Below are 23,520 nucleotides of genomic sequence, written 5' to 3' on the forward strand. Positions count from 1 at the left end.
TTATGCCTGATTTAAGTCGGCTGAGGCAGATGATAATGACTAGCTCAGCCAATAATCAGGCGTGTGTACAGCGGCCCCCCAATGTGCAAGCGATGTGCCCGTTTCACGTCACTACCACGCTTCCTCCTTCCAGCATGAAGGAGGCAGCATGGGAATATCATGGAACGCGGCTTTTGACGTGAATGGAATGCATAGAGTTAGTTAAAGGGAATCTGAAGTGAAAATAAACTTATGAGATGATGAATTGTAGGTGTAGTACAGCTAAAAAAAATAGAACATTAGTAGCACAGAGATGAGTCTCATATTGTTTCCAGTACAGGAAGAGTTAAGAAACTTCACATGACTATGCAAAAGAACTTCACTGAGCTCCATACTTAAGCTTAGTTGGCTACAGTGCTGTTTTCTGAAGCTCTTATTTCAAATATGAGACTTTTCTGTGCTGCTAATGTTCCATCAATCATCCGTACTACACATACAATTCATCATACGCTTTTCTTTTCATTTCAGTGTCCGTTTAACACTGGACCCCCCCCCCCCCCCCCCCCGCGGTCACAGCTATTTTAATTAACATGTAAAATCAGAGTAGATACGAGCCTGGAGCTTGAGCTTCCCTGCCTGACACTGCGAGGAAGTAGCGAGGACCTCTCCCGCAGACAGAATGGGTGCAGTATAAGGCTACCCTATAAGCTCCCCCCAGGGACAACAACAGGTACTATTGTCACGCTCTGTGATTCTCATACACCAACCTTTACGTGGATCTGATTACGTAGAACAGCAGCTCGTAGGATCATGGCTTTGGCTCGCCTCTGAAACTCTCTCCCCATCTGTAGTGACTTTTCAAAAGTGGTGCTGCGCTGATCGACGTCCCTGGCGTATAAGATCTGCAAGCAAACAGGAAATGGATCAGACTGCACTTCCTGTGATTCTCAGTTCTCAAAGCATCGTACAGCTGGACCTACCTTGCTGTGAGAATCAATGCGAGCATTAATTAACCCTTCTAATATCAACTGCGTCAGCTCATCCTCCAGTGCAGACACTGTCGTGTTAAATGCGGTCGCCATTTTGAACATGTCCGCCGAGACGTACGGGCTGAAGTACTGCAATATACAAATTGAGATTAAATCACAAAAACAAATGAAAACGTGGAATACGGGATCAGATGGGGCTTCAGGACAGGTAGCTAATAGGGATGATCAATGAGATGTAAATACTTCTGAGTTTATGCAAATATATGCAGCTTTAAATTTAAGCCTGGGTGGAGCTTGATAGGTCCATTTTCAAGCTGCATATATTTGCATAAAAAGGTACATACATTTGCATAAACTCGAAAGTATTTGCATCTCATTGGTCATCCCTAGTAGCCAAGGCTATTACACACTTCCCTCGCCGCTCAGCATATTGGGGGAGGATACAAGGTGGCAAGAAGCTATATGCCTTGAGCACAGGGGGTACTGCAAGTAGGTGGCAGGGAAAGGACATTGGACATTTTTGAATAGGACCCGAATATGAACAAGAGATTCACATTGCAATGCCAGGAACACAAGAAAATACAGTATCTTGGTTTAAATTTGGTTTCCAGACGCTTAAAGTGGGATTGTCTGCCACAAAATCAAATTCCATTTACCCACTCCTTTGTGTTTATTATGTAGTCTACATGCAGTCTGCATTGCAAGCATTCCAATATAATCATAAATGTGTCTGCTAATGAATCTCATCTCAGTCAGCCTGGTTCTATTCTGGTACATTGCTGGGGAGAGGGAAGCTTGTTATCTCCCCTCCCACATACCTGCTCCTCACTGATTGGCTGAGGGCAGTTCAGTGTGACATGAGGCTGAGAAGGGAGAAGCTGAAGAAATACGATTTATGCTGTGCTCACGTGTTTACACAGCAAGCTAGATATGACAGTGCAGTTTTTAGTATAGAGCTCAGTGGGGAGGTGGTCTGGCAATGCATACACCATTTCACACAGGAGAGGAAGAAGAAGAAAAAAAAAAGAAAAGTGTAAGAGAGGAAAGGACATTGGGACTGGCTTCAGTCAGAGGCAGTAAAGATGGAAAATGCCTGGAACATTTTATCTTTATTTACTATATAAAATTAACTGAAATAAAAACGTGGACAGTATAATACATACGTTATGCAAGGAGAAGATGTATTTATCGACCTATATACTGTACGTATTTTTCCCCTGGGATAGTATGGGTGTCCCTGCTGCTTTAAAGAGGAGCTTTAACCCAGGACTGAACTTTATCAGTAGCCGATACCCCCTTTCCCATGATAAATTTAACTTTTCTTAAAAGGATCATCAGGGACATCTGTGTGGCTGATATTGTGGTGAAACCCCTCCCACAGTTTGAGGTCATTGGAATGCCCAGGGCCGCGCAGGTGCAGTAGCTCTGTTGCCGAAACCAAAACTCTGCTACTGCGGGCGACGGGAGCATCGAGGAGTGACGGCAGGGGCACCGAGCGGCTGCGGAGGGTTGGTAGAAGCCGCAGGTAAGTGAAACATTTTTTTCCCAGGTACACTTAAGTATCCCCTTCAAGCCAGGCTAAACAACTAAGAATGGAGTTATGAAAACAGTATAGGTCAGAAACACAGCAGCGATGACACAAAAAAAGCAGCAGCAACACAAACAAAGCAGCAGGAGCAGCAGCAAAACAAACACAGGAGCGGTGACACAGGAATAGCAGCAGAAAAACAAACAGCAGCAGGACCAGTGGCAACACAAACAGCAGCAGGAACAGCAGCACCTAAACAAACACAGCAGCAGGAGCAGCATCAGCAGTAAGACAAGCGCAGAAGCAGTGATACAACAACAGCAGCAGGAGCAGCAGCAACACATACACAACAGGAGCAGCAGCAACACCAACACAACAGCAGAAGCAATGATAAACTCAGGAGCAGAGACACAAACCCAGGAAGAGCAGCAGCAGTGGCAACACAAACAGCAGCAGGAGTAGCACCAACGTAAACACAACAGCAGGAGCAGCAACAATGAGACAAACACAGGAACAGCAGCAACGGCAACAAACAGCAGCAACACAAAAACAGGAGCATCGACACTGACACAGGAATAGCAGCAGCAAAATAAACAGCAGAAGGAGCAGCGGCAACAAAAACAACAGCAGGAACAGCAGCAACAAGACAAACTCAGGAGCAGTAGCAGCAACACAAATGCAGAAGCAGTGATATAAAAACAGCAGCAGGAGCAGCGGCAACACATACACAATAGGAGCAGCAGCAACACTAACAACAGCAGGAGCAGCAGCAATGAGTCAAACACAGGAGCAGCGACACAAAAACAGGACCAGCAGCAGCGAAACAAACAGCAGCAGGAGCAGCAGCAACGAGACAAACACAGGAGCTGCGACACAAAACAGCAGCAGAAGCAGCAGCAACGCAAACACAGCAACAGGAGCAGCAGCAGAAAAGAGTCAAACGCAGGATCAGCGACACTAACAGCAGCAGGAGCAGCAGTGAGAAACACAGGAGCAGCAATACAAATGCAGGCAAAAACACAGCAGCAGGGCTGAGGAACAACAGCAGGAGCAGCAGCGGCAACACAAAAAACAGCAGAAGTGATGCAAAGCTGTAGACAAGAGGAAACTCCTTAGAGAAGCATAGGAGCAATAAATCTTCCTAAGGCAAAGAACCACCTACAGTATTATGAGAGCACAAAGACAGCATGAGAGAACTACCTGTATGAGTGCTCTGTTTCGGATCTGAGTGTACAGTGTTCGTACATGGGGGGCCAGGTACATGTCCAGGAGAAGGTTATCCTGCAGAGATAGAGAACACAAATGTAATTCAAATGCAGACAGGTGGGGGTTCAACAGATCTATACAGGGTTTCCCAACCTCAGCATCATTCTCAGTTCTAATTAGGTGAAGGAAATACCCAGACATTTCTATGTACTCTTACTCCATCAGTATATGGAACGGAAGAAAAAGTGGTCCAACTGATTCTAACACACCATACAATTATTTAAATATCTGTTTAAAGGGACTCCGAGCAGTGCAGAAACTATGGGAAGATGCACATCATTTTAAAGCTCTCTTTTTCCTCTTTCCAATAATATATATACCGCCACCCTACGCCTTTTAGTTTTCGCTATTTTCGCGATTGAAATTACCGCGGCCGCGATTTCGATCGCGAAAATAGAGAAAACTAAAAGGCGTAGGGCAACGATTTAGGTGTCGTCAGAAAGAGGAGAAAGAGAGCTTTAAAATGATATCCATCAAGCCATAGTTATATTGTATTACACAGGGCGACTTTTTGCCAAAGTCAGCAGCTGCATTCAGCAGAATGGAGCTGCTGACACTGGGGAAAGTGTCGTCCTGTGTAATACAATATAACTATGGCTTGATGGATATCATTTTAAAGCTCTCTTTCTCCTCTTTCTGACGACACCTAAATCGTTGCCCTACACCTTTTAGTTTTCTCTATTTTCGCGATCGAAATCGCAGCCGCGCCAATTGCAATCGCGAAAATAGCGAAAACTAAAAGGCGTAGAGCGGTGGTTTATATATCATTGGAAAGAGGAGAAAGAGAGCTTTCAAATGATATGCATCTTTCCATAGTTTCTGCACTGCTCGGAGTCCCTTTAATTCAAGAATAGCAATCAATTTTTCTGACTGATTGTACCGATTCAAAAATCCGCCCAATTTTTGCCCAATTATGAATAAAATAATTGAAAGCTCAGAAAAAATGTATTGGAACTGTACATCAAGTAATTGACAATCCATCACACACACACCATACAATTCTTGATAAAGTTGTTCTGAAATCCTATCCTTATCTCCAAAAATAAAACAAAATGAGAAATTCGATCAGATTTATTGGTCAAAAACAAAAGAAGAGCTCTCGATTTTTCGGGACAAACGACCTAAATCATCGAATTGGTAAAAAAATTGGATATTTTAACTTTAAGGTGTGTGACCACCTTAATATTTTTTTTCCTACACAATTTTTAAAGGTGCCGGATTAACGGTACAATGTTTCATTAAATGCAATGTTTTGATGCGATCTGAATGATCGTAACTATTCGGAAAGCAATTATCGATTGTTCACATTTCTTCAAATTCAATTATAAAATCCAACTTTCGGATCGATTTTATCCTATTTAGCAATCGACCAAAGAATTGTTCCTTATCGATTGCCTTCACAAACAGGGAATTTTCTATACAATTTGATCGTAAAAATTGCACTGAAAGATCACATTAGGTGAAAAAAGTTGTACTGTTAATGGGCACCTTAAGGTAAAGTGCTTGGATCACTGTGAACCAACTGACGTGTACGTGTGTGCGCGTGTGTGTGTACAAACAAGCACTATGTGCTCACTTTTCATTAGATCCACCATGGGGGACCACCAAATGACATAATGGGGCAGCAGTACACATGCTAGATTCTCAGCACATTGGTCCAGAATGATTTGTACAGCCAAGTTTCCCCTAATCTGTGAATCTGGCTATATCCCTATAAGGAGGTTATAAGCAGTTCATTAAACAAGGGGCTAGTCATGATCATTTCTACCCTATTAATAGGCATGAGATGCTTGTATTAAAGCGGACCTGAACTTAGAACTTCCTCTCTGCTCTAAAAAAGATTGCCAACAGCATAATAACCTTTAAAGAATTTGTTTTCTTTTTTAACCATCTCCCGACCGCGTCACGTCGATGGGCGTGGCCGCGGCGGCAGCCCCAGGACCGCCCAACGCCGATTGGCGTAAAGTCCTGGGGCTGGGATTTGCAGGAGATTGCGCGCAGGATGCGCGCGCATTTCCTGCTTGAGAGGCGGAGCTCCGCCCAGACTTCAGTCTCCGAGCGGCTATTGCTGCTCGAGAGACTGTTAGTGCAGCGCTGCGATCAGCAGCAGCGCTGCACTGGGGACAGCCGTGACGCGGCAGTCCCCCTGGGGGACTCAGAAGCGATCCGATCGCTGTGATAGGCAGACGGGGGGAGGGAGGGTGGGAGAGTAATGCGCAGAGGGGAAAAAAACAAAAATGTATAAAAAAAAATGACACAGAAAATGTTTGTTTGTAAACATACCTGAGGGTGATCAGACCCCCCAACAGGAAGCTCTGTTGGTTGGGGGGGGGGGGGGGGGAGAGAATCACTTGTGTGCTGTGCTGTGCGGCCCCACAGCTTGGGCTTAAAGCTGCAGTGGCCATTTTCATTATAAAAGGCCTGGTCTTTAGGGGGGTTAATCCCTATAGTCCTCAAGTGGTTAAAGCTGATCGAAAGCCTTCAATAAATTTACAGTGTGTCTACTTCCTGCTTTCATGGAAGCAGACATTGCAACATCCTGTGTTCACCAATTAGCTGCTCTGCCAAGGCTACTGAGATTCCTGAGCTGACAACTAAGATCAAATTACACTAGTGATTAGTCACCGATGAGGGGGAATAAAACAGGCTAAACTCTAAATACATGCAGGGTGGATTTCTCTATGTTTTCCTTCCTTTGCAAGAGTTCAGGTCCACTTGAAAATCAGTAATACAGTAAAACCCCCATTATCCAGCACCAACGGGGGTTGGCTGATGCCAGATGAGTGTAGTTTCTGGTTGCTTGAGAGTCAATGGAAAAAATAGGCCTAGCTGAAAAAAACAACAACAAAAAAAAAACAAAACAGTACTATACTCCACACTGTATACTTACCATAAACTCTGAATTAATGTTGAAATACAGGATTAGGACAAAGGACAGACTTAATATAATGTAACAGAGGTTTATTACTGTATAAAGAAGTGTAAAAGTAGATTTATGCATCCTGCAAGGCCAGAATTTTTTTCTAGTTGCTTGAGACGTCTGGTTAACTGAGTTCTGGATAATGGGGGTTTGGGGTTTTACTGTACATGTATAATGCAATACTATTCATGCATGGTCTTATTTTAAAGTTACTGTAAGCATACAAAAATATAAATACACTCTTTAAAAGTCCCTTTCCACCCCTTTACAAGACAAAAATCACTGCGCCAGAGCATCACAACGCATCCATAGTATGCATTTCCTGTCTTGACATCAGCCAGTGACGCATGATGCCGCCTTTCTGAGGCTGGGCACCCCTCTGCATGCACATCTCTTAGGAGTGCGCCGTTCACACAGAAAGTATGGCGTGACATTATTACACCACGCCCCCAAGAGCCAGAACCAAGCATAAATAACAGATCTGGCCACTGGGAGGGGTGTTCTGGTGTAAGCTCCTCCCACAGATCTCCCAGGTGTGCACAGCGGTGCCAGGATTTGGTATATCGCTGGCAAGTGGTGAGACAGGTACTACATACTATGTCTTAGGGATACACGATGGAAGTAGAAAACAGATGCTCAGCGATTTTTTCCACTAAAGGTAGCGTGTCACTTTAAGGTTTCTGTGTTTCTGTCACTTTAGGTTTCTATGTAGATGTAGAATGAAAGAAATAAACAGTAATACTGATTTTGTTTGAAGTGACAATAACGTTACTGCACATAATTTATTTGCATTACCTGAGCGCCGCTGGCAGCGGCTTTGATCAAAGCCTTGTGTGCTTCGCGGCGGAGTTGCTTTTAGCGACGCCGATCAATACTGCAGCTGGTGACATTAACAGCTCGCTGTACAAGGCACAGCTACAGCCCCCAAGTAACCAGCCCATTGCAGGCCATTAGAAGGGCCACAAAAAAAATAATAATAAAAAAAAAAAACAACAACAACGGCTACTTCAAAGCACCTGTAAATAGGCTGAGTGCGGACTGGAGGCTCAGTGCGGCAGCTCCAGTGACTCATCACAGCTCCGCCAGATGAAACTACTCACTGACAGCTCAAAGCATAACCTCCTGTATAAATCACTCCTGACGCAAACCCTACGGAGATCGCTCAGCACAGCATGCCGCACCCGCCATAAACCATGCGCTTCTGTGGCATCTCATTGTCTGGGAGCAGAGTGTCAGTGGTACAAAGAAGTGCTGACAATAGATTTTACAGGTCCGTAAGGGGCCCATACACTGGTCGATTTCAACCATCGACTGATTGATCGATTCTCTAGAACCGATTCTATCAAATCTATCGATTTGTGGCCGATTTCGATCGATTGGATCTGACAGGATGGAAAATCTAGGCAGATTAGCTGCTGGCAGCAAATAGATGGCCCATAGAATTGAATTGGATCTAATGGTCCAATAATGCATTTAGATCAATTTCCAATAGATTTCATACTGAAATCTATTGAAAATATGTTCCTAGTGTGCAGCACACAATGGATTGGACATACCAGGAAGTGTGTGCAGACGGTGGAGAACGCAAGACGCCGGACATACGGAAGGGAGCAGCTTTTGCCCAGCATAGGCAACGGGGGAGAGCCCGTATAAAAAAAACAAATCTGTAGGCGAAATACATCAGTGGAAACACGAGTGTATCTTTTAATAAAGTATTGATGTTTTAAACTAGATTACGCTATGGATTTTTTTGTTTTGAGGTATCTGGAATGAGCATTGAAAGTGGAACCAGGACCTGATGTACTGAGGCTCCCTGGGGTTTGTGCAATTTATGACCAGTCTCACAGTGGTCACTGTGTAATTGGTGAGTCTGTTTCCTGTTGGGTGCTATCTGGAGGAGGTGGATTAACAACAACTGTTAGCATCAGAAACGGTGATGATTTAAAGCCTCAGCAGTGAAATAATGGACAATGTGTGATGATCTGACTTTATAGGGGATGTGTGCTGGACTCTTGTTATAGCCCTGCTGATCTATTTGGCTACAGTAGTATCTGCATCACACCAGAAACATGCATGCAGCTAATCTTGTCAGATTTTACAAGAATTATTCAGGGTAAATAGCTAAAAGTATTAGAGGCAGGAGATCAGCAGGATGCCAGGCAACTGGTATTGTTTAACAGGAAATAAATACGGGCAGCCTCCATGTCCCTCTCCCTTCAGTTGCCCTTTAACCTCCTTAGCAGTATGCCCGACACTGTGTCGGGCATACCGCTCTTTGGCCCCAGGAGTCCCCCTTAATAAATGTTTAGTTCCAAATGACTGTAAATCCTATAGCTAGCACTAGGCTAGCTGGTACTAGTGTTGGGCACCCCCGGATCCCTCGCGATCCCCCTGTTTATACATTACCCCCCCTGGATCCAGTGATCGCTCAGCCTCCATGCACAGCTCCAGTCTCTCTATGGTGAGGATCGAGTTTGCGCATGACGTCATGTGCGATCCTCCCCATAGTAAAGACCGGGGAGGATGCGCTGATCCAGGCTGGGTAAAGTATAAACGGGGGAGCGGCAGGGATCAGGGGGTGCCCAACACTAGTACTAGCTAGCCTAGTGCTAGCTAGAGTGTTTTCAGCTGCAGGATCTCTTCGGGGGAGGAGCGGGCACAAAATGGCAAAACCTCCTGATTGGTGTAACGTTCAGGAGGTTAAAGGAAACATCCGGCAAACTGAAAAATAAAAGTTCCACTCAGCCCCTAGAAGCCTGCTAGGTCCCACAGCGCAGTTCCGCTCTGCACTAGGCCTCCGCTCTTCCCACCAGAAGATTGTGACCCGTGGCTGGGTCGGAACCTTCTGCGCATGCACGGACGCGCCTCTCATGATCGCGCTCAACACGGGGAGCGTTCTGCGCTTGCATAGCTGAATTCTCTCTGAACCTCGGCTATGGGAGCAAGATCACAAGAGGCGCACGTGCAGAAGATCCCGACCCAGCCGCGATCTTCTGTAGGGAAGAGTGGAGGCCGGGCGCAGAGAGCAGAACTGCGCCATGGGACCTAACAGACTTCTTTTATTTTTCAGTTTGTCGGATGTATACTTTCAGGGCCCGTTTCCACTAGCGCTGAAATTGGTCCGAATCTGGAGTTTCTCCGCAAGCAAATTGCACAGGGAAACTGCCACAGGGAATAATGCTGCCGCTGTCCGAATTGCTTGCCATAGCGCCTTGGATGACATTACTGTCAGTTTTTGTGCGAGCGGCAGCGAATCCCATAGCCGTGCATGGCACGGCTTCCGGAATTTGGCTGCGTACTCACAGAAGAGTAAGTGCTGCCGTGTGTTTTGTAGGACGCACAGTGGCTAGAGGAAACGGGGCCTAAGCCATAGACCCTGAACAAGCATGCAGATCAAACAATGGAGAGCCCAATATGGGGTAGTATGTTAACCCTCCTGGCGGTTAATTTTTTTTGCCAAAATGGCAAAAATCCTTTTTTTTTAATTTTTTTTTTTGTGTTTCATGTAAAGCTACCAGAGTGGTAGCTACATGAAACACCACTAGAGGGCGCATGTGTCCCTCTAGTGCGATCGTCGCCGGCATCAATAGCAAACAGGGGAACGCGTATATAACGCGCTCCCGTGTTTGGCTTCTCCTGTCGCCATGGCGACGATCGGAATGACGTCATGGACGTCAGCCGACGTCCTGACGTCAGACACCTCCGATCCAGCCCATAGCAGGGCTCTGGCGGGGGGGGCCCTCTTGCGCCGCTGCGTACGGGCGATCGCCGCAGAGCGGCGGCGATCAAGCTGTACGCGCGGCTAGCAAAGTGCTAGCTGCGCGTACAGCATTTTAAATGGAGCAAATCGCTCCACCAGGGGCTGAGATATCTTCCTGCGCGGCATAGCCCGAGCTCAGCTCGGGCTTACCGCCAGGAAGGTTAAAAACAATAGGAATATATGATTAGTGAGATAGGTATACTCACAAACATGGGTTACCGCGCAGGCAACCACTGTATAGGCAGGTAAGGAGATTAAGCCTGTCCTCACTCAGTGTTAAGAAGTCGATCTCTGTAGATCGGAAGAAAAGGGGGTAGGTCACCCCTCCACCAGGGGTGGACACGATATAGCAGTTGGAGAACAGAGGCGCCAGCAGGATAAAACCTTTAAAATTTGCTTGGAGGAAGTGGTGGACTTGCCTCCAGAGAGCAGGTCTGGATAATTATGAACACATTTATTATATAGTACCCCAAAGTTGCAACGCGTTTCGTAGGCAACGCCCACTTCATCAGGCAATAAGGTGGGGACAAACAGAAATTCGGCAATAGCAGAGGCGCTCTACTTGCTATTGCCGAATTTCTGTTTGTCACCCTGATGAAGTGGGCGTTGTCTAAGAAACGCATTGCAACTTTGGGGTACTATATAATAAATGTGTTCATAATTATCCAGACAGTCTTTCATGTCTGCTTTCTGGAGGCAAGTCCACCACTTCCTGCAAGCAAATTTTAAAGGTTTATCCATTTTTATCCTGCTGGCGCCTCTGTTCTCCTACTGCTAAGCATGCAGATCAGGTGTCTATGACAAATCTGACAGAAAGATCAGCAGGACAGCCTGGCAACTGGTATTATTTAAAAGGAAATAAATATGGCAGCTTCCATAGATCTCACACCTTGGGTTCCTTTAACTCATACGTGTCAAACTCTGGCCCATGGGCCAAATATGGCCCTCAGAGCCATCAGATTTGACCCTCAGGTGGTTTCCCCACTTTGCATTATGTTTGGCCCACTCTAGACCACCAGGGTAGCTACAGTATATTGGAGGCAAAGCCCTAGATCACCAGGGAAGCTATATTGAAGGTGAAGCTCTAGAACACCAGGGAAGCCATATGGGGAGGTAGATGGAAAGCACTAAACACTAGGGAATGGTATAGGGGTGGGGTCACTAGACACCAGGGAACTGTATAGGTGTGTGTAGGGGGCCATTAGACACCTGGGAACTTCATAAGGGAGGAAGGTGGCCAATAGACATTGAGGTTGGCCTGTGACTTGGTCCTAGTGTATAATTTCGGTCCATTTTGTTTTTGAGTTTGACACCTCTGCTTTAAATGTATTGTGCCAGAAGCAGTGGAGGAATCAGAGGACACATTGCTTTGTACATTATTTATTACAAAGCTAGTGGGCCTGCTGTTCAATTCAGTTGTTAGTAAATCAATCTACACACTATGATATCTATATTCTGATCAGAGAAAAAAGAAAAAACATTTTAAAAAAAAAAATCGATCATTGTTTGGATCCACTGCTATCAACTACCACTTTTGGCTAGGCTAAACTCTCAGAGAGGAGCAATAAAACTCTCCCTATGGTTACCGTGACTTCACAAAGAAATGTCACAGCGACATTGATCTGTCGTACAGGTGCAGAATGGAACACAAGGGCGATGAGGGTGGCCATTATCACACAAAGCCTGGGTCTCAGATGGCTGGAACACAAGAAATTACCTTCATGTCGTCCAGCATTTTCAGACAGGAGGCATACTTTGATTCATAGAATTTAAAGATGATATCGCGGACCTGAGGCTCCAACTCCAGAAACAGCTTGAATGAGCTGAAGAAGACAAAGCAAAACGATTTTACATATATACAAATAATCTTTCCCCCGTCTAGCCCTTTCAAAGAGGTACAATGGCAGTGAACAGGCAGCCACTTGTGTAGCGGAGCTCTCAGAAGCCCTTATTCTGCTGCAGAGGGATTTCAAGGAGGGTCAGAAATAAGGTATTGTCCTGTATTATGTTTTTGCTTTAGATTATTTTTTTTTCCAAGAAGAAATAACCTCGAGATTCTGCATCATCGATTTACAGTTAGATCCATAAATATTTGGAGAGACAACTTTTTTTCTCATTTTGGTTCTATACATTACCGCTATCTTATGCTAGGAACACACGATGAGTTTTTTTTCGGTCGATTTTCCATCCGATCGATTCTCCACTCGATTTTTTTCTGCTTGATTCTCTTATCAATTTGCATTCACTTCTATGAGAAATCGACTAGAAAAACTATCCAAAATAATATCGGACATGACAGAATTTATCTATCGAACCATCTATCTGCCGGAAAAAACATATGGTGTGTACCTAGCATTAGATGCAGTTAAAGTGCAGATTTTCAGCTTTAATTCAGTGGGGTGAACAAAATGACTACTAATTATTTTGTAACGTGTCTGTCCTCCAAATATCATCAGCCAGTTTTGCTTATTGAAGTATACAAGGCTGCAACCAATATACTGACTTAAATATTTAAAAAGAAAGCTTTATAATTATATATAATTCGTCTTAAAACATTGAATCAGAGATAGAATAGCATATTATAACGCAATCATTTTAAACCATTTTCTATAGATGCCTCTAAAGGGAACCTAAAGTAAACTTACAAAAAAAAAAAAGTTAGTTACCTGGGGGTTCTACCAGCCCCCTGCAGCCGCCTTGTGCTCGGGCCATCCTGGAACGATCCTCCGGTCCCCACAGCAGTTAGTTTCGTTCCTGACATCTCAGCCAGTCGATGGCCACTGCGCCTGCACGGTTCTGGCCGCATGTGTCCTCGCTCATGCTCCCGTTGGCGGGAGCTACCTGCGCAGGCGCAGTACGAGATCTATTCAGCGGGAGCGTGATCGAACACACATGCGGTCAGGGACACGCAGGGGTCTTCGACTGGCTGAGTTGTCAGGAACAAAAAAACTTAACCACTGTTGGGGATCGGAGGATCATTCCAGGACGGAACGGGCACAGGGCAGTTGCATCGGAATGGTTGAAACCCAGGTAAGTGAAACTTTTTTTTTTTACTTTAGGTTCCCTTTAAGCTTCCTATGTAAAAGTTGGTTATGCTATACTGTATAGGACAGCCTTTATCAACCTTTTTACCTTTTTAACAATGTTTTGGTCTCGAGGAACCTCTACATTTATTTTTCAGGAGGCATGGTCTTTAACCTTCCTGGCGGTAACCCCGAACGTAGTTCGGGGTAAGCCGCGCAGGAGGTTTTCTCAGGCCCTGCTGGGCCGATTTGCTTAATTTTTTTTTTGCTGATCGCAGCTAGCACTTTGCTAGCTGCGTCAGCACACCGATCGCCGCTGGCCCGCGCTTGATCGCCGCTATGCACTCTGCCCCCCCCCCCCCCCAGACCCCGTGCGCTGCCTGGCCAGTTAGTGCCAGGCAGCACTAAGAGATGGATCGGGACTCCCAAAGACGTCACGACGTCGCTGACGTCATCCCACCCTTGCCAGCTCCTACACCAGGGGCGTCGCAAGCCCTATTTTGGGGGGGGGGGGGGGGGGCACGTGCCCTCAATCTGTCCTGAGGTGCCACGGATCTCCGCCCGGCCCCCTCTGGCAGCGGCTCTCTCCAGCCGCCGCGTCACTCAGTCTCAGACCTCAGGATCAGGCGGCGAGCCGGCGACCAATCGTGCGGGCGCTAGGACCCAGTGCCCGCACTGATATGCGGAAGTGACATCACTTCCGCATATCGAGCGGGTGCGTCCGGCGCCCGCTCTTACTGGTCGGGTCGCCGCTGATCCTGCGGTCTGCTTTGCTACGAGGTAAGGGGGGGCCTCCCTGGCACTCACTCACTCCCTAAAGGGGCTCCCTGGCACTCACTCCCTAAAGGGGCTCCCTGTCACTCACTCCCTAAAGGGGCTCCCTGTCACTCACTCCCTAAAGGGCCTCCCTGTCACTCACTCACTCCCTAAAGGGCCTCCCTGTCACTCACTCCCTAAAGGGCCTCCCTGTCACTCACTCACTCCCTAAAGGGCCTCCCTGTCACTCACTCACTCACTCCCTAAAGGGCCTCCCTGTCACTCACTCACTCCCTAAAGGGGCTCCCTGTCACTCACTCACTCCCTAAAGGGGCTCCCTGTCACTCACTCACTCCCTAAAGGGGCTCCCTGTCACTCACTCACTCCCTAAAGGGGCTCCCTGTCACTCACTCACTCCCTAAAGGGGCTCCCTGTCACTCACTCCCTAAAGGGGCTCCCTGTCACTCACTCACTCACTCCCTAAAGGGGCTCCCTGTCACTCACTCACTCCCTAAAGGGGCTCCCTGTCACTCACTATCGGGGTCCCTGTCACTCACTATCGGGGTCCCTGTCACTCACTATCTAACTGGAGGCGCCTGTCACTCACTGGTAGCTAACCTGGGGGTCCCTGTCACTCACTACCTAACGTGGGGGCTACCATATTAAGGGGGGATTCTGCCTATTTATGTGAAATGCTGTCTATTTATGTGCCTCATGACTGCTGAATTTGTCTTGTTGGGAGCCTTATGATTTGTTGAGGGCCTCAAGATTGCTGAATTTGTCTTGTTGGGGGCCTCATGATTTGTTGGGGGCCTCATGATTGCTGAATTTGTCTTGTTGGGGGCCTCATGATTTGTTGGGGGCCTCATGATTGCTGAATTTGTCTTGTTGGGGGTCACATGATTGCTGAATTTGTCTTGTTGGGGGTCACATGATTGCTAACTGCGAGACTATGGGAAAAGCTGAATCCTTATCATATGAGACAATAGCATTAAACCTACTTTTGTAGCTTTTTAAAACAGAAAATAAAACTGGGAGGTTCTAAAAAAATTGAATACATTTTTCAGGAGTAGGATGGATGAAATTGTTTATCTTCACAGTTTATTTTCTTTTTAAGCCAAGCAAGCATCCAGATCCGCTGGTTTATAGCAAGCCTATAGCTTTAAGTTTTACACAGCCGTATCAAACCCACATGTAGACAGCCTGTTTCGGACTTTTGGTCCTCATCAGTACATGGCAGGGATTGATAAGGCTGTATGAGATAGGGCTTGGACGAGTACAACAGAGTAACCAAGCAGCTCAGGGTGACCCAAACTACTAAGAATGTATAGGGGGATAAAAGGAACCAAAAAGCCCTCCTACTAAAAAAGCAAAGCTTGGTGTAATTGCCTTCTTAAAACAGAAGGAAATTTGCGATAATTCAGTTATAAATGAACATTTGTGGTTACCCACAATGCACACCTACTAAATATGCAAATTATCCCTTTTTGCCCTTGTTAAGCCAAGCAAGCATCCAGATCCGCTGGTTTATAGCAAGCCTATAGCTTTAAGTTTTACACAGCCATATCAAACCCACATGTAGACAGCCTGTTTCGGACTTTTGGTCCTCATCAGTACATGGCAGGGATTGATAAGGCTGTATGAGATAGGGCTTGGACGAGTACAACAGAGTAACCAAGCTTTGCTTTTTTAGTAGGAGGGCTTTTTGGTTCCTTTTATCCCCCTATACATTCTTAGTAGTTTGGGTCACCCTGAGCTGCTTGGTTACTCTGTTGTACTCGTCCAAGCCCTATCTCATACAGCCTTATCAATCCCTGCCATGTACTGATGAGGACCAAAAGTCCGAAACAGGCTGTCTACATGTGGGTTTGATATGGCTGTGTAAAACTTAAAGCTATAGGCTTGCTATAAACCAGCGGATCTGGATGCTTGCTTGGCTTAACAAGGGCAAAAAGGGATAATTTGCATATTTAGTAGGTGTGCATTGTGGGTAACCACAAATGTTCATTTATAACTGAATTATCGCAAATTTCCTTCTGTTTTAAGAAGGCAATTACACCAAGCTTTGCTTTTTTAGTAGGAGGGCTTTTTGGTTCCTTTTATCCCCCTATACATTCTTAGTAGTTTGGGTCACCCTGAGCTGCTTGGTTACTCAGTTTATTTTCAACTTGGATTTTCCATAATGTTCATGTATGAGTTAAAACGTTTGTACAGTATTTCGTTTAAATTGCGGTTGCCACTTTGCGATAGATAAGTGACTTTTGGGTTGCAGTTTAGGCACTCGGCCTCAAAAAGGTTCGCCACCACTGTCATAATCTAATGTCCCACCATTGCTAGGTTCATGTAAATTTGTTTCCACCCGGCCGTTACCACACCTATATTCTGGTCCATGGCCCACCCATTTTTCGGTGCGGCACGATAAGCACGCCGCACAACGTGATCCTCATATTTTTGGCACGCTAGCTGCAGTGTGCTGAATTCTGCTGCCTACAGTATGTACAGTATACGCTGTTCTCTAGTGCCTGCACTGTGTGCTGATTTACCTCCAGTGTGTACAGTGTAAGGTGTTACTCTGGGCCTTTACTGATTGTAAACCAGCTATATTGTATGCTGATCCCTGCTACTTTCAGTATGTACAGTATTAGCTGTAAAGCCTGGTACACACATACAATTTTGATTAGCCAATTTTAGCTCTGTTCATAAAATTCATTGTCTGTTGGCCCACTTACTGCACGGGGGTGGTAAAATTGGGGGTCAGTGATTGACCAATCAAAATTGTATGTGCGTATACATCTTTGATCTATGCCTATACTGATTGTAAATTATCCAAATAAAGGACAGGGGGCTCCATCCAATATTTCGATGGGCAGACCCGTTATCTGTAGCTTACACCGCTGCTAAGTTCATGTACATTTGGCCCCACCCATGGCCACGCCCACTCACTGTATGGCCACGCCCATTTTTGCCGCAGCACGCTGCGCGCGCCGCATATACCTCCCCCCCTGGTGCCCACAGGTGCCCCCGATCTCCAAGGACCCTAGAAACGCCCCTGTCCTACACATTAGGTAGGATTATTAACAGATAGAAGTGCAACTCTTCATTTAGCGTTACTACTTTAATCTGTTAATATCAATGGGTATTAAGCCACTGAAAGCTTGCATATATTTGTTTTTAGCATATCCCAGGTTGAAATAAACAGAACACGCAGACAAGAGAATTATCACTAAATATAATGTATTCTTGTGATAATATACAGAGAATATACAAAAATTACATATAAGCAAGTTATGATTAGGATGCCAATTACTAAGATATCTGCTAACATATTAGGTCCACCAAAAAATATATTGCATGAGATACATTACCAGTTCCTAGAGACCGTTTAAGCAGAAGCAGCAGCAGCTTAAAAATCTCTCTCTCATTACCTATTTTTATAATGTTAGAACAAAGAAAGAAATCTAACTCCTCCTGCTGATTAACATACGCGTATGTGAGCACATCACATTCCAGAAATTCATTCTGATGATGTATTGTACTTTTTGGTTTCACTTTCTATCTTATGAGTCATTCTAGGAGACCTTGCCAACTATTTGCTACTTGCTAAAATATTTCAGCTATTAGTTACGTCATTTTCAACGTGAGAAAAACCAAGTGTGGGAATACATGAGAATAGTTTCACATCATTACACTCTATGCGAGATTTAAAACTGGATTATACAAAAACTGATTACTCATTTCTACAGTAATTTTGAGACTATGGGCTAGGAATAAATCAAAATATATAAATTCATGATATATAAAAGGACTACAACGTTAAATATTTGACACCCTGTCGCCATGGCGACGGGGAAGCCCTCCAGGAAATCCCGTTCTTAGAACGGGATTTCCTGATCGAAGCGGGCGGGGGGATGCCGCTGAGCAGCGGCTATCATGTAGTGAGCCTTCGGCTCGCTACAGGATTTAAAAAAAAACAACAAAAAACTGCTGCCTCCTGGCGGAAAACAGACCGCCAGGAGGGTTAAATGGGTTAGGCTGCTAATTTCACGATCTCCTATTACACTGCCACTCATACTGTCTCCTGACCCCCCAATTTAGTGCTTCTTGTTACAGTACCACCAGGGGCGGACATACGGCCGTGCAGGCCGTGCCGCCGCACGAGGGCCCCTGAAGTTCCGTTTTCTTCAGGGGCCCATTAAGTATTTTTTTTTTTTTTTTTTTTTTTTTTATATTTTTTTTTTTTAATTATTTTATTCCCGGTGGGCCCCCCCGACTCCTATCCTCCCTCCCTCCCTCACCTCGGGGGGCCCCCTCCCGATATGCGCGGCGGGAGAGCGAGCGAGCGGCAAATGCAGGAAGGGCTCTCCAGGCATCCGCTAGAGGCCCAGCCGCTTGGTCTCCAATATGTCTCCAGTTGGAGACATATTGGAGACTCAGCGGCTGGGCCTCTAGCGGATGCCTGGAGAGCCCTGAAGACTTCCTGCATTTGCCGCTCGCTCTCCCGCCGCGCATATCGGGAGGGGGCCCCCCCGAGGTGAGGAAGGAAGGGAGGGAGGATAGGAGTCGGGCCCCCCACCCGGATAGCCACCCACCCGGCTACCTAACCACCTACCCACCCGGCTACCTACCTACCCACCCACCAGGCTTCCTACCTACCCACCCGACTACCTAACCACCCACCAGGCTTCCTACCTACCTACCCACCCGGCTACCTACCCACCCACCAGGCTTCCTACCTAACCACCCACCCAACTACCTAACCACCCACCCGGCTACCTACCCACCCGGCTACCTACCCACCCACCAGGCTTCCTACCTAACCACCCACCCAACTACCTAACCACCCACCCGGCTACCTACCCACCCGGCTACCTACCCGGCTACCTACCTAACCACCCACCTGGCTACCTACCTAACCACCCACCCGGCTACCTACCTAACCACCCACCCGGCTACCTACCGGGCTAGTTACCAACCCACCCACCAGGCTACCTACCCACCCACCCGGCTACCTACCTAACCACCCACCCGGCTACCTACCTAACCACCCACCTGGCTACCTACCTAACCACCCACCCGGCTACCTACCGGGCTAGTTACCAACCCACCCACCAGGCTACCTACCCACCCACCAGGCTACCTACCTACCCACCCACCAGGCTACCTACCCACCCACCAGGCTTCCTACCTACCCACCCGGCTACCTACCTACCCACCAGGCTACCTACCCACCCACCAGGCTACCTACCTACCCACCCACCAGGCTACCTACCCACCCACCAGGCTTCCTACCTACCCACCCGGCTACCTACCTAACCACCCACCCGGCTACCTACCTACCCACCCACCCGGCTACCCACCCACCAGGCTTCCTACCTAACCACCCACCCGGCTACCTACCTAACCACCCACCCGGCTACCTACCGGGCTAGTTACCAACCCACCCACCAGGCTACCTACCCACCCACCCGGCTACCCACGCACCCACCAGGCTACCTACCTACCCACCCACCGGGCTACCTACCTACCTACCGGGCTAGTTACCCACCCACCCACCAGGCTACCTACCCACCCGGCTACCTACCCACCCACCCACCAGGCTACCAACCCACCCACTCACCCACCCACCCACCAGGCTACCAACCCACCCACCCACTCACCCACCCACTAGGCTACCTATCCACCCAACCACCCATGGGAGCTGCGCGCCGGATGGAGGCTGGGACAGGAGGTCTGCTGCTGCAGGTGAGTAAATGTTTTTGTTTTATTTATATTAGCAGGTGTATGTTCTGGGCAGGTCTGCCACATGATTGCATGTATTTTCTTCGCAAATCTGCCGACATGATTGCATGTATTTTCTGGGCATATCTGCCGACATGATTGCACGTATTTTCTGGGCATATCTGCCGACTTGTTTGCACGTATTTTCTGGGCATATCTGCCGACTTGATTGCATGTATTTTCTGGGCATATCTGCCGACTTGTTTGCACGTATTTTCTGGGCATATCTGCCGACTTGATTGCACGTATTTTCTGGGCATATCTGCCGACTTATTGCACGTATTTTCTGGGCATATCTGCCGACTTGATTGCACGTATTTTCTGGGCATATCTGCCGACTTGATTGCACATATTTTCTGGGCATATCTGCCGACATGATTGCACGTATTTTCTGGGCATATCTGCCGACATGATTGCACGTATTTTCTGGGCATATATGTGTATTTTCTTGAGAAAACCTGCACAATTATGTGAATTTTCTGGGGAAAGGGTCAACAAAACTTGGGCCCACTGTCTTTGCGTTGCACTTTTCAAGGGAACCTGAGGTGAGAATAATATTGAGGCTGCCATATTTCTCTCCTTTTAAGCAATACCAGTTGCCTGGCTGCCGTGCTGGTCCTCTGCCTCTTATTCTTTCAACCATAGACCCTGAACAAGCATGCAGCAGGTCAGGGGTTTCTGACAATATTGTCAGAACTGAGAAGATTAGCTGCATGCTTGTTGCTGGTGTAATTCAGTTTATTACTGCAGCCAAATAGATCAGCAGGGCCGCCAGGCAACTAGTATTGTTTAAAAGGAAATAAACCCTCACCCCGGGTTCGCTTTAAGTTACAGTTAGCTCCGCCCTCATCCGGTCATTGCCACGCCCATTTTTTTGCCGCGACGCTACGCGCCGCAGGCTCTATCCACTAATTTTTGCCGCGGCGCGCTAAGCGCGCCGCAGGTTGTAGCCAGGTCATAGGGGGCCCACAATTACAATTTTGCACAGGGGCCCACTGCTGGCTGTGTCCGCCACTGAGTACCACCTATTATAGTGTGCTCTATTATACTTCCCCCACGATGGGGTAAAATGCCAAGGAACCCCTGCAGAGTCCTCAAGGAACCCTGGGGTTCCAGGGAACCCTGGCTGAGAAAGCCTGGTATAGGAGCTAACAATATTAGGCCCAACTTACAAAGATCCTCATAGCTGGAGCTCAGTGCAGTACCTACGTAATCTGATAAACCTTGTTAACAATGTATTAACCCTTTGGTGGTATGATAGAAGTGATGACTTTTGCCCTCTTTTGGTATCAGCAAGCATAAAAGTGCTCTGCCAGGTAAATATGTTCATTTATGTAATGTAAACCGTACATGTGGTGGTCTTGGCAATCTGGCAGAAAAAGAGCTAGGCTCTGTTTCCACTAGAGCGGAGAACTGACTTTTTTTTGTCCGTTGCTCATTGGTAAGCAGAGAGTGAACGGCTCCTAGGTTAGCCATTCACACTTGTCACACTGCTGCGGATCCGTTGCAGTAAGCGGGCCGCACTACTGTGCAGTCCGTGATAATCCCGGTCCAGGAGGATGCGTTCCCCTATTTAGCTTATGGGAGAGTGCATCTGCCCCGGGCTCCAGCCACATCACTGCGGACCATAGGAGCTGACAATATACTGTCAGCAGTGTCTTCTCGTGCGGTCTGTTACAACAGGCTTTCAGGTTACTGTTCCCATGCGTTGTGGTGTAATGTGTGCAAGAATTGAAGCTGCCGATGTTCGTGTTGCTATGCAAGTTGCACTGCATGCTGTGTTTGGAAAAGCTTGCATGAAATTGAGTTTGTGACTGTACTGTATAGTTTGAACAGGCCCTCAGTCACCTCCTTGGTTTCTGCATTTGCGAGTACAAACTTTGTGCCATATCTCTCAACTCATATATAAGACACTTACAGTAACTGATCAGGCTAGGAGAAGGGAGGGCGGCAGCAATGCAAATTAGTGGGGAGTGAAGCCTCTCCCCAATCTCTTCTTGTGACAGTGCTAATTGTTTACTGAAGGGTGCTGCTGGACAACACACACTATCAGCATATGATGAGTTCCGATTTCTTTATACAGCAAAGTCCCCGTTATCTGGAACTTGGTCTTCTGACCTTCCTGTAGATCCTAGCGGCTTTCTTGCGTCTGTGCACACCTACCGGCAGGTCACGTGACCTGCCATGGGTTAGGTGACATACCAGGAGCCGTATACGGAGGACACCGGAAAGCTGATAGGAGCTACAGGAAGGTTAGAAGAAGGCACTGGAGGCTCAGTGAGTATTTTATGCTGCACGGGAGGGCAACCGGCAAGCACATGTATCCTGCATCAGGTGATCCCCGCCGGTGCAGGATACTGGGTACATCGCTGTATGCTATCGAAGTATATAAGTTATTGAGAATCCAGAGCCTCAAGTCAGTGGAGTGGGGATTCTCCATCTAAAGCTCTGTCTAAGATACAGGTCAAGGCAGAACAGATTGCAATGCCGCCTCCTCATGATGCTGTATCAGCCAACCATGTGAAGAAATAAGAAAAAGAAGAATTGCTCCTAGTGGTAATGTGTGCCCTAAAATACAGCATTAAAAAAAAAAAAACACTGAAAGGTTTTTGGTACTTGTCCGTTAATAGGTTCATCAACTGGACTGCTAGTTGTATACCTTTTGGCACTGGACTAAGAGACTGCAATTACCCGCATTATTATGTTGTTTGCACCGTTTTGGTTATGTTGTCCTGCAGATTTATAGCTTGCTGTTTCCGCGGCAACACTTAAAGTGATAAGCAGCCACAGCAGGTGAGCTGTGTATAAATCACAAAAGGGAGTCCTAATCGATTCTGAAAAAAAAAAAAAAAAACCCAGATACTCACCGAAGGAGAGAAGGATCTGGGTCCTATAGAGCTTTCCCATTCTCCTGGTCCCAGTTTTCTACCGTGTCAAGGCTCCACGTGCTTCAAGGCTAGTGTGCTAACCACTGCGCCACAGAGTTGCCCATATGCCACCATGGCAGTTAGGTTAGGGTGTGTGTGTGTGTGTGTGTGTGTGTGTGTGTGTGTGTGTGTGTGTGTGTGTGTGTGTGTGTGTGTGTGTGTGTGTGTGTGTGTGTGTGTGTGTGTGTGTGTGTGTGTGTGTGTGTGTGTTAGGGCTAGGCATTGGTAGGGGGAGAGCTTATGTACAAATAGAGTTGACTGAAGCGAAAGTAGCAGGTCTATAAGATTTACAAATGTTTTATTCTATTTAAGGCTGGGCCGAGGATATGGTGAGGGTTTAGGTATAAGGTTAGGCTTGGATCAGCGATTAGGGTTGGGAAGTAAGTTGCTATTATGATGAAGCTTGCCAGTTTAGCGTATCAGCAATGCCAATAGAAATGCTTCATTGCAAGTCAGTTACATACACACAAGCTAGATGAGGCAGTCTAACAACTGACCTGCTGGAAATGACATTTCTTTGAAGTTCTTGGCGATCGAAAGTGGCCAGTGCACAAAGTCCTCCATACACAGCAACATTACTGGAGGAAAGCAGCT

General features: G+C 46.8%; 1 protein-coding gene across 1 annotated transcript in view; it reads right to left on the reverse strand.

Annotated features, from left to right (window-relative positions):
* Positions 1 to 23,520, reverse strand: part of GPS1 (G protein pathway suppressor 1) — a 49,042-nt gene that overhangs the window by 3,095 nt on the left and 22,427 nt on the right. Inside the window, exons 9-13 of the mRNA XM_068263019.1 lie at positions 23,424 to 23,518; positions 12,160 to 12,265; positions 3,697 to 3,777; positions 960 to 1,097; positions 747 to 881 (exon numbers count right to left, since the gene is read on the reverse strand). Coding sequence (XP_068119120.1) covers positions 747 to 881; positions 960 to 1,097; positions 3,697 to 3,777; positions 12,160 to 12,265; positions 23,424 to 23,518 — 555 coding nt within the window. The remainder of the gene's footprint in view (positions 1 to 746; positions 882 to 959; positions 1,098 to 3,696; positions 3,778 to 12,159; positions 12,266 to 23,423; positions 23,519 to 23,520) is intronic.

Source organism: Hyperolius riggenbachi, chromosome 12, assembly GCF_040937935.1.
Source record: "Hyperolius riggenbachi isolate aHypRig1 chromosome 12, aHypRig1.pri, whole genome shotgun sequence".
Classification (NCBI taxonomy): Eukaryota; Metazoa; Chordata; class Amphibia; order Anura; family Hyperoliidae; genus Hyperolius; species Hyperolius riggenbachi.